This window comes from Cotesia glomerata, linkage group LG3, assembly GCF_020080835.1.
Source record: "Cotesia glomerata isolate CgM1 linkage group LG3, MPM_Cglom_v2.3, whole genome shotgun sequence".
In the NCBI taxonomy this organism is placed as follows: Eukaryota; Metazoa; Arthropoda; class Insecta; order Hymenoptera; family Braconidae; genus Cotesia; species Cotesia glomerata.
The window spans coordinates 4,983,641-4,996,372 of NC_058160.1; the positions used below are offsets into that span (position 1 = coordinate 4,983,641).

At 31.0% G+C, this 12,732-nt stretch overlaps 1 protein-coding gene across 2 annotated transcripts in view; it reads right to left on the minus strand.

Annotated features, from left to right (window-relative positions):
* The window catches only part of LOC123260770 (protein apterous-like), a 60,132-nt gene that overhangs the window by 27,883 nt on the left and 19,517 nt on the right, over nt 1-12,732 (minus strand). For both annotated transcript variants that reach the window (XM_044722094.1, XM_044722095.1), the window contains exon 3: nt 10,551-10,980. In XM_044722094.1, coding sequence (XP_044578029.1) covers nt 10,551-10,980 — 430 coding nt within the window. The remainder of the gene's footprint in view (nt 1-10,550; nt 10,981-12,732) is intronic.

The following is a 12,732-nucleotide window of genomic DNA, read 5'->3' on the forward strand; positions in this document are numbered from 1 at the left end:
ACGTTGTGTAACCCTTCTACACATTTCTGACTCAAGATAGCGCTGATTTTCTTCAATATTCTTTACTTTATAATGCCCTCAAAAAACTTCCAATTCACATGCGTATGCACCTCACAATCTTTAATCTTCGATCTCACGATAGCAAAAGAAAACATAAAACCGATTAAAATGATAACCAGAAAGAAAGTGAAAGCCTTGTTCCTTGATAACGATAACTATGAAAATTTTTTGCACTAACAATTTAATCTCTATCCATATCCATCAACGTGGCCAATAAACTTAAGTTAAACTTTACAAGGCATTAACCCAAAAAAATAAATTTGCATCTAGAAATCCAAACTCAAATTAAAAAGCATAAATCCATTAACCATAATTTATATTAAATACAGCGTCTGTTTGGATAAATGATTTCCCACTAAACTCATAGCGACGTGCTTTCAGCTACCTTGTACATTTTACCTCAATATTCGCTGGAGGCATAAATTAAGCCACGGCTTTTACGACTCAAGGATCGTAACATTGTATACGCGGTAAATTAATACCATCAACGCTGGCCCATGACACCCGACAGCAGCCACCAGTCACTGGACAATTCAAGCTGTCACATTAACGACATGCCGTTATTATTTACGTTTTATTATTAATAATAATTCCCCACTTATTTTATTTATGTCCATCTATGTATAAGCATAAAAATCCGATAAAAGTTAAAACTCCAAGTCTTGAGTCATCCATCCCCCATGAAAAAAAATGCGTGTTAAAATATAAAAAAATATATTTTTAATAGCTCAATTTTGGTCTTTTTTAGTATACACAAAAAAAAATTTACTTAAATCAAGTAAACAATTTTAAGCAACTTCATCTTATTGATTTAAGTAGAAAAATTCTTAAGCTAAGAAATTTTACTTGATTCAAGAATTTTTCGTCTTAATTCAAGACAATAAAACTCTTCAAAATTATTTTCTTGGTTCAAGAATTTTTTTCTTGATTGAAATTAATTTTTTTTTTCAGTGTATATTTTAAATGTAATCAAAGTTCATAAAAAATTTATAATTTATAAAAGATACATGCATAAAAATATAAAAAGAAATATTTTTCATGCATTAAATATATATCCTTATGCAGATATTTTTCATATAAATTTAAATACATACAATATACTTTTTTAAGCTTATATTTTTTATGAATTATAAGATTTTAATTAAATTTTAATTACATTAAAAAACGGTCAACAATTAGTAATTAAAAATATATTTTTTATTTATTTTCAATAAATTTTTAAATACTGCCAATATATATATTTTTTACATTCTTTCTAAACATTTTTTGTTTTCTGGAGGATACTTTAACTATAGTTGAGACTCTTAACGTCTTGACAAACTTCCTGAAGTGTCAGAGTGCCGATGCCACGCATCAGAAAGATGGCGTGCTGGCGTATCTGACACACACTTTTGCAAAAAGGCACATCTTTGCAACTTTTTATTAAGTTTATTCATATATATACATACATATGAACTAAACAACTGGCTTCCGTCCCTCCCAAGAAGAAGTTCTATGGATAAGAACGCATCGCGTGTTCCTCTACGATGACTGAACTCGACTTGCACGGTCTATCTATCATCAGCGGATCCGAGCCCATCTTGATGAAGACGCTTCGAGTTTTCGCGGTGGAAGTTGAATTCTGTCCCGTACGAGTTATACTCGTTTTGTTCATATTGTACATATACACATATAGATACAAATGTATTTATACATATGTATATGTATAGAGATTCATAATATGGCAAATGGCAGATGCGCTTAAAATAGACATCTGAGAATTTTTTAGTCTCGTAAGTATATAAATATAGAAGAGTATACAGTATATACTAAAAGGTGTGTGTTTTGTGACGATAAATCTCCATTCGGTTAATCAGAAGTGAAGGCAGCTTGTAGCAACAGGAAGCCGACCTTAAATCAACTGCTAAGGGAACAGCAAGTGGTAATTGAGCCGTAAGCCCTTAAGACAAAACCGAACCCGTCAAGCTTACTTTGATATTTCAAGCTCTTGGATGATACACTATCATTTATCATCGCTTTTGGAGGGAAAAATTCGGAATTAATGATTGTTTGTTTGTCTGGATATTATTTTTGATTGCTATGAAAATAATTTAACTTGTTAAGATTTTTAATTTACACAGTAAAAAATTTTTCGTCATTGCGTTAAAAATTTTTGTGTTAAATATTTAACACTTTTATATGTAAATTTAACATTTATTCTGTTAAATCAACACAAAAAAGTGTTATATATTTAACATGAAAATTTTTAACACGAAATAATTTTTTTCCCCTCTGGGCGTAAAGCGGCAACTTTAACCCCGCTGCGCTAAACGAAGTTGCCGCTTTCCGCTTTCCTCGGGGAAAAAAATAATATACACACCACGCGCAGTAAATAAGAAAGCCTCAGATCACATGTTTATTAACCTCGGCTTCGCCTCGGTCAACAATTACATGTGATCTGAGACATTTCTTATTTTACTGCCCTAGGTGTGTAATATACTATTACTGTATAGGAAAGTAAAGAAACAGAGTGTTAAATATTTAACATAAAAATTTTTAACACAAAATTTTTTGACGCAATGACGTAAAATTTTTTACTGTGTTGGAAAGTAAAGAAAAAAAAAGAAACAAAATTTTAACTTGATAAAAGAGAAAAATTTTTGAACTAGAAATTTGACTTGATTCAAGAATTTGTCGTCTTGATTCAAGACAATGAAATTCTTCATAATTATTTTTATTGAATCAAGTTAATTTTTTTTTTTCAGTGCACAAGCATGAAAGTATAATAATAAATTATAAATTTATTATTAAATTTTAAATTTCTAGGTTTTTTTTCAAAATTAATCTAAAAAAACGGTCGCATTAATCGATATATATATATAAAAAAAAAAAAAAAAAAAAATTAATATATCTAGTATAGAATCTGTACAATAGAAGAAATTTCGATATTTTTGATAAAGTATTTCAAAGTTTTAAAAATAATATTTGTGGTATATTTTTAATAAAAAAAATTAGTTAATTATTTTTTTAGATGTCAATGATAATTATTAAAGAACAAAATAATTTGTTAAGTTGATTCAAAAGACACAACTCAAAAAAAAGTTAATTTTTTCATTTAATTTAAAAAAAAAAGCTATTGCAACGATTGTTTTGACATTTCTCAGCTATATTTCTAAGTATGTAAAGCAAGTATAGGTACAAATTTTTTCAAAAGAAGCACTTTCAATATTCTTGTAGTTGTTGAATATCTTTCAGTGTCCAAAAAAAAGTTTTCCCACTGCATTTATAATCGAATGAATTTTTATACTAAACATAAATATATAGTTATAACTACACTCAACTTTTGCAATTTATTATTCAAATGAGCAATAAAATATCCTAAGAATAAATTAAATCGAGCGGCCGATTACTTAACACAATAAAAATGAAATAGATTGAAATTTAAATACCTCGTGATACATAAAATAAATTTATGTATAACAGAATACATTACGTGAAAAGAGAGTAAAATAAAGACGTGATGTATTTAATTTAATTTAAAAGGTAAATAAAATATAAGCGACAAGTATTAAAGTTATACCATGAACAGCAGCCACCAGCTACCATTACTACCAGTAATACATGTGGACATAGACCTCCCATAAAAATCCGCTCTATACTCTATATGTATGTACCTGGATACATATGTATACACTACTCTACTTCCCATTCTCTAATTAATTTATTATGCACTGACGATTACGAGGACTTTTAAGAGTTACTACCAATTTATCAAGAGGAAACAATTTAATGTCTTGCTTTGTCGTGACAAACGAGTAACTATAACATTGTTGTTAGCTCAACGTTATATCGCTATCAGGATAATAAAATTAACAATGATTTATTTAGTATCATTTTAAATTTCATTAGATTCAAGCTTGTGCCTAGTAATCATACAGCTTGTTTACAATTTCATTCTTTCTTTTTTTATTAGTGCTACTGAAATAAATTTTTTTATTACACTCATTTTATTAGATCACATTTTAATGCCTAATAATTACAGTGAAAAATTGTTAAATAACTTTGTTTACTAAAGACAGTGCATAAGGTCTTACGTAGTAAAATTATGAAATTTTAAGAAACTCACTTTTGGCATAAGAATTTTTTGTTATTATGAAAAAAATTATGAAGAAACAAAAAATCTTTTCTAATTATATAAAATTTAGGTTCATAATTTTTTACCTAAAAAAATTATATCTAGATTTTTTTTTAATAACAATTTTTTTCCTTAAAGTTTATAAAAATAAAATAATTAAAAAAAAAATTTTTTTTTAGTCAATTTTTCAATAAAAATTTTTTTTTGTCGAATGATAAAAAAGTAAAAAAATTGACATTTGTAAATTTTATTTTTTTTTTCCGTAGAATACAAAAAAATTGATTTCCGGGTAACATAAAATTTTGGTTAAATTTTAAAAATTATTCTAAATTTACAGGTCTCAATAAATTCAAAATATTTCTAAGACTCGACCCAAATTATTTATATATTTTTTTTAAATTGATTTAAATTTAAGTAAAAACTTTAAAAAATTTATTAGAAGCAAAAAATATCTCTAAAAAATTTAGAGCTCGACATTTTTGCTAACATCAAAAGCTTTAAAACTACTGAACAAATATATTTTGGCTATTTCAATGATTAATATTGTAATTTGTGAAATGTCAATTTTATTGCAAAAATTATCAAAATTTTCCATCATAAATCAAAAAGAAAAAATGAATTCACTATTCATAAATAATTTTCTAAATTTAAACCTACAAAAAGCTTCACATTCCTCGTTTAGTTTCTCACAACACATATCCTATTACTAATCGTAATACATTTTCTATAAGCGACATTTCTCGGTCAAACTTTTCTATCCATAACTTATAACTAATATACTATACAGTTCATACACAATAATGATATTTTTCATATAAAATTTACGACATGTTATAATTTCATAAAACATTGCTATCAATTGGTAAACCGGTTTCTGTAGCAAGAAAATGAAGCAGTTTCTAAGCTAAAACCCCCATAAAAACGACAATACAAGCCTATACATAAAACTGTAAAACCCTACTTCCTGAATTGAGCATGTCCAATAACTCGTTGTGCAATTCATAGTGCATTGCAATACATTACCAACCCCTTCTCTCCTCAAGATCATTAATTCAATTTCTTTCGAAACTTATATATCATCAAAACGACAATTAACTTTCAACACTAAATTAAATGTACCGTTTACTGGTACATAAAATTTGACAGCTTTTGACTCCGAGTTCCTTATCAAACCCGATAGTAATCTAATTTCATCATCGGTCTGGTAGTTTTATTGTTTCTCCAGTGCACTGCAGTCAGTTCTCGTTATTACGGTGGGTATAAAGACAGTTGAAATAATCCAGGAAGTCATACACTGCACTCTGTACAGTTCTCTTAACTTTTAGTTGAAGTCTGTATAATAAATACAGAACAGCAATCTCTTTACGCGCAAGCAATTTTTACAGCAAAACCACCCGGGCAGTCTCTAACATCACGCAATGAATGACGATGCACTGGATATTTTTCCTGCATTGTATATAGCACTCGCATTAAACTAATTTTAACCTACTGGGAGTCCTCATATCATTCAAGTGCATCAGCAGTAAAATAGTTCGCATTGGCATTCAAAAATAAATAAGACATCGCTAAGTATCATACAAAGCCCATCAAGACCAAGATGAGCCGATTTCTCGGTAAAATATTATTACATATGTGTGTATGTATTTACAAGAGTGTAGAATGCAGATAAAAACATATGAGAAATTAAAACAAAGTAATTTCCTTTGTTTGTCGAGAGTTTATATGAGGACAAGCATAAAGGGACATTGTGTCCTCATCACGCGATGTAATGCCTTGAGTGTCTTCTAATAACAGCCCTGCTCTGGCGAAACTGCACATCCCCATTCAAAAGTAATTTTGTTTTTTTTTTTTTTTTTTTTGGAGATCTTACATGCAAGGGCTAAAGATAACGAGGTATTTCTGTTACCCGTCCAAAAGAGCGCAACTCATCACGATCAGAAGATGAATTTGCTGATGCGAATTTCGCTCGTATGTAAGACAGTAAATATAGACAAGATTGAGCGGAGATATTAATGACAGCCAGCAAGATTGCTACTTTTATCTGTAATGTGCTCTGACATCAGTAAAGACTGTCAAGCCGTTTTCTTCCTATCCGTCTAATCGGAATTAGTAGAATGGGCGAAACTCGCGGCTAGTATAGGCGGTACGCAGATCTATTGCGCAAATTATTGGCGCGTGCGCACTAGCCTGGATACAACGCGATGCAGCGATGAGGGGTATCACCGTCGCTATCTATTGAATAATCGTATCGGTTACAGTTTGTCTTATTTCTTGAGTGTTATATTGTATATATTAATATTCTATCTTACTATTTTTATGTTGTTATTATTATGTATGATATTGTGTGTTCCTTTCTCTTTCGTTCGCCGGCAATTATCATTTCTCCGTCTGGTGGTGTCTTCATTACTAAGACTAAGACCGGCTTCTTATCTAGTCTTTCGATCTATATGCTGTATACACTATACGATACACTAATGTAATTTTAGCTCGCCGGCATCATATCGGCATACACGGAAAGAACAATAAGTCACTGTACATCCTCGTATAGTATACTCCGTGATATCTATAGTGAAAAAAAATTTCAGACTATAGTCAATATCCTTCAAAGTATACTAAATTATTTTTGGACTGTACTCCGTGAAGTCTCCGATTTAATCGATCAATTTTTCTGTTTATATCGGGTAAGATTTCACGGGATATAATCTGAAAAATTATTTCGTGTAAATTGAATTATACTCGGTTGAAATTTGGATTCTGCCCACGGTGACTCCACCATTTTTTTTTCTAGCGCCTGCGCGTAAAGTGCTGTTTATAATTTGTGAGTTATAGTCAATCAGCATATTGGACATTAATTAAAATATAATCAGTAAATTTTTATAATAATAATTGAGACAAAAAGTACCAAATTCTAATTTATATCGTAATCAAAAATTAATTTTTCGAAGTAAAAGTTCATCAAAATTCATAGATAGTACAAACTCCAGTTTATAATTCTTATCATTATTTTTATTCTTATTACTATCTAATCTTTCAAATTCATCACCAACGAAAATACTTTCTCAGAAAAACCTAAATATTTTAAATACCGTAGATTTTCGTAAAATATTCCATCAGTAACACATCAAAATTTTGGATAATCCTTAACACTAAATCGTTAATATTATTCAGTACATGATCAACTACCTATTTTTTTATTAAAACAAACTGTAAAATTCTTCCATTCTTAAGAACCACCGTCTTTCAGGAATTCTTCGTAAAAATCATCGAAATAATTGTCACCCTGCAGCAAACAATGGCTCCAAAAAAGCTTGAAGATCTTCGAGAAAGATAACCGGCCTACCGAAATTTGTTTGACATTTATGTCAGACTGAAGCGGTAAGTATAATCCATATGCCAAGAAATGACACGTGGATTTGCAAATAAGCAGATAAGGCATAAGGACTCGCGATCAGTTATGAGATTAAAAAAAGAAACAGCTTTGCAGGTTAAAAACTTGAATAGTAAACTATTAAACCTAAAAGTGTAGCTAATGCCACAAAAAAGTAGAAACAAAAAAAGAAAAGGAAGGTACTAATCTTTTCAGCTGATCTCATTTTCGAGAAACGGATTTGACTCGGTTCTCCATTATTTACTTCAAAGCAACTTAGCTGAACACTGGACTAGTAGTATAAGCTGTTGATCTAAAATAACCGTATAGCACTTTCATTTCGTTTAGAATTAGACGTTCGTGTGCACTTGTTCTCCAGAAAAACTCTTATCAAATCTTTTTTCTTTAAAAGTATAAAGTGTATGACAAAGGGGGGCTCCTCTCGCTTGTACCGCACACGGAGTGCAGTTCAAAAACATAAACACACGAAAGCATCAACAGAGAGAGAAAAAGAGAATAACAGGGTCTTTCTTGCAAGTAAAGAGAATGTAAGTGTGTTTAACTTATAGTATAAGTATAAGTAAGTGCATATATGCCCATCAGAGTATAAGGCCCAGAGTCCACGGACTAATGGTCACGACTCGGCCATTTACCTCCGGCGAAGCGTCGATTCTCGATAAGTAAATCGCAGCCGATCTACATTTCATCACGGACGAATGATACTTAAGACCTTTTTTTATCCCTCTCTTTCTCCCAGTAAGTTAACTTAACTTAACAGAGCTAAGATCCATGATCCATGCATTACGGATCCTATCTCCCATTTTCCGCATTGCTCCAAGTCCACATAATATAAACTTTCTGATTGAATTATCGAGGCCTCTGCTGGGTGAGGATATTGTGCTGCACCTATTTCTACTCCTATTATAACTCGGTATTCCTCAAGAAGGTCGTTTCGAGTTTCCTTGACTCTCTTTTTAGCTTCTTTCTTCATGCCTTCATGCAGCATTGGCTGCCATGGCTATCGTGTCTGTCTCGCTTTCGTGATTCACGAGGACACCACACTTTGGTCACGCTCAGATGCTAAATCGCTCTTCCATCCACGACAAATTCCAAATAATCATCCTCTACTGGTTACTTAACAGCTTCAAGGATGTTATTACTGTGATTTTTATTTGGTAGTCAGTCAGTCTGTTGGTAAACATTTCTATGTAATTTGTTGCATTATGTCTTTAGATTATTGGTGGTCGAAAATAACAATACAAATCATAAGTAAGTTGTGATTTATAATCAATCGTTATTCAACAGGTTATGGACCCAAAATTCTTTCAATGCGTGGTAATTGTTTATTGAATCGGCGGTTTTTGTTAATTTTTGTTGTAATCAGTAAGGACTGTTTTTGTAAAAGTTTTGAAATTTCGTTTGGATACAATCACTAAAAATATATATTCAGTTGTCAATCATTATATATTAGTAATCTTTAGCTCACTTATAATTCACGATCCACATCTTCTAATAACTGGAAGACGTCTTCCAATAATTATCTCATCAAAAATGAATGCACAGCATTAATAAAACGATAATAATAACAATAAAAAAAAAAAAGTAATTCAACTGTGTTTGATATAAAAGTATTGAAACGTTCACTAAATATAAAATTAAATTTTTTAACTTCCCGCTAAGAAAATTGAAAATTTTCAAAAATCGGGAAGTTATTGTTTTCACCCCGTTTTTCGAAAATCGAGTTTTCATCAGATTTCGACGTTTTGAGGTCCTAGGAAACTTTCCTGACTATTTCCGCGGTGATGTCACCGTGTCTGTGTGTGTGTGTGTGTGTGTGTGTGTGTGTGTGTGTGTGTGTGTGTGTGTGTGTGTGTGTGTGTGTATGTAAATCTCTCATAATTTTTGAACGGATCATCTGATTCGATCGAAATAAGCGGCGTTTTAAAGAGTCTCTTTGCCCCTAGAATCCTGATACTAATTTACAGAATTTGAGTCGATCAATTTTGAGAAATCTCAAAAATAAAATTTCCAAACATTCGTTTTTTTGAAATATCTTTTAAACAGCTGAACCGATCAATTCCAAAAACTAATCAGCTCTTAACCTCAAAAAACCACGTCGATTGCCATCAGCCCGGTCAAAATCGGTTAATTTGTTCGTGAGATATCGTTGTCGAAAAAAATTGAAAAAAATATTTTTTTCAGAATTTCTATTAAATTTTTAGTCTGATCAGTTTACGCTTGAATATTTTCCAAAGAACTCAAAAAACTGCGTTGAATGCCGTAAACCGCGAGGAAATCGGTTAATTCATTCAAAAGTTATTGCGATTTGAAAATTCAAAAAATAATGTTCTATAAAACTTCCATTAGCCTTTTGAGCTCGAAGAGCTCAAAAGCACAGAACAGCGATTTATTTGAGCTCGGAGAGCTCAAAGTTACACATAAATTATATTATTGAGCTCGAAGAGCTTAAAAAATAAGTGAATTGTTGAGCACTTAGGTATGGAGGTAGCGGGAAGTTGCAGGAATTGCCTTTAGGGTCAACCGTTTTCCTAATTTTTTATCTAAAAATTGTTGCTTTTTCGTAAGATCCATCAAAAAACAAAATTAATCGTGTTAATGATAATGATTTTTCAAAAATTTTCTTTAAATCTTATTTTTTGGTTTTTTATAGCTGAAAATAGAGCTGTAATCTTGAATATCTTTCAATCCGACGAAAATTACTAAATGTAACAGTATAATTTTGATCAAAATTTTATCAATCAACAACCTGCCATTTCTTCTATATTTATTTGATTGCAATAAAGTAATTATTATATTTTGTTGATATTTTATAAAACATAAGTGTAAAGATGGAAAAAATTATTCCCAGTTAGTACTTGTCATTACTTAACATCTAATAAATAAATAAATATTCATCAGACTATCAAACTTATATGTAAAAAACTGGCACCTCCCTTAGCTGATTTACCTAAGCACCAGCTTAAAAAACTAAAAATAACGTGAACTTACTTGTAGTAGTCCTTTTTGCAATAAATGTTCCCATCCCGACTAAAGCAGGTGACTTCGCCATCGAGACCTTGCCGGCAGTGAGAACATTGGAGACAAGCAGCGTGCCATCGCCTCTCCACGGCCTGGAGATAGAACCTGTCAGATATTCTGAGGCCACAGCCAGCACAAACGACCCCCGAGACATCCTCCAGGTGGGTGGGTGGTGTTGGTGGTGGTTCCAGCTTGGGTATCGTGTGGAGATCATCCGAGCCGGTTGATTGGGACTCGGTGAGTTGCTGGTGCTGGTGCACCTGGGACTGGTGATTATGATGGTGCTGGTTCTCGTGATGGTGATGATGGTGGTGGTTGTGATTATGCTGCTGCGTGTTCAATGATTGATGGTTCAGGTCGTTGGAATGCTCGAAGCTCGAATTCCTGAACTCGGTTCCACCTGTATTGGAAATAAATTTAAGAGGAAATGAGTTATATAATAGAAATGAGATATATAATCTATCCACGGGAAGAAATTTTCTTTAAAATTTACTGTTAAATTTATGAGAAAAATTATCTGTATTTTAATCATAGAACGCTAGAGCGCTGCTTCATTATTTATTAGTAACATCAATATTTTTTATAATTTCGCGACCCAAATGCCAAAAGGGCGTATTACAGCAGTTAGATAGGGTTTTGTGCCAAAAGGGCGTAAAAAAAAATTTTTTTTCACCATTCAACTTAGAATTGCTCGAAACGTAAAGATTTATCAAAAAAAAAATTTTTAATGTACTAATGCCAAAAGGGCGTATCTCAATACGCCCTTTTGGCTTTAGAAAAAGTTTAGCCCAAAGCCAAAAGGGCGTATAAAAAAACTTTCAATTTTAATAAATACTTTAGTTTAATAATGTAAAGTTAATGTTGTAATAATATCTTTACATGATTAAATTGTACTGTTTATTGGTCTGTTATTTTACTGTAATGTCAAACAATAGTCAAATAGATTTCAGAACCTCAAGTAAACCATGGATGATTGCCATCACCATTGCACCTTGATAAATTTTTTTCATTTCAGCTGGTGTTTTTTTTTTCTTTATCAATTAAAATTATAAACAGAATTTGTATTAAAATTTTAATATTAATCTTTAAAAATACCGATTTGTAATTTAATAGAATTAGCTTCGCCTCGGTTGACTATAACGTGTGATCTGAGACATTTCTAACTTTCCCATCCTAGGGCTGAATACTATTTTTTTGTCCTTTGGGCGAAAAGCGGCAACTTCGTTGAGCGCAGTGGACCGAAAGTTGCCACTTTTCGCCCGGAGGGCAAAAAAATTAGTCACATATAACTTATAATTCAAAGCGATCGGCAAAAGAAATATGCGTCCTTTTGGCTTTAGGTCACTAAATTTTCAATGTCCTAAAGCTAAAAGGGCGGATAATTTCAGACTAATATATAATAATATTAAATATTTAAGGTAGTTGGGTCATGCGAGCCAAATTTCAAAAAACCTTCCAAATTTATAATATAAGTAATTGAATGCATAATGCACCTGCTGTTAAAATTTGGAGAAAAGAGAGAGAAAACTGCGAAGTTTTATTATTTTGGTATTGAAGAAATTTTAAGAATTTCACAAAAAACTAATATTATTTAAATTAATACATTTATAATTACCCTAAAAAATTCTGGAATTCCCTACCGCATAGTTTTTAAGAAATCATTGATAAACTAGTAAAGTAAACAAATAAAGTCATGCGTGGAAGTAAGTGAGCAATATCCCATAAGAGAGGCAACACTAGCGAATGAAAAAGACAGCAGTAGCATAAACTATAGGTTGGGAAAGAATTACCTTAATCAATTATTTTGATTTAATTTATTTTTTAAAGTTATTTATGTAACAAAAAATTACGAATGTTATTAAAGTACATTTTCACAAATAGTATTTAACTAATTGCATTATATTTTATTAGAATGATGATTTTATAAAACTTTCTTACAATTAACTATAATTCAGCAAAATTTAATCCCTGACATGTGTAATTTTTTATATAGCTGAAAAGTCGAGAACGATTGCAAAGTCGGAGGATAGGTGTATAATACCGTTACTTCGATTAATATTGATTGGAGAGTTTAGTAAATTTTTTAGTAATTTAAGTAAAAACATTTGATTTTACTGTAATTTTTTATATTAAAATAGTAAAAATTAATTAT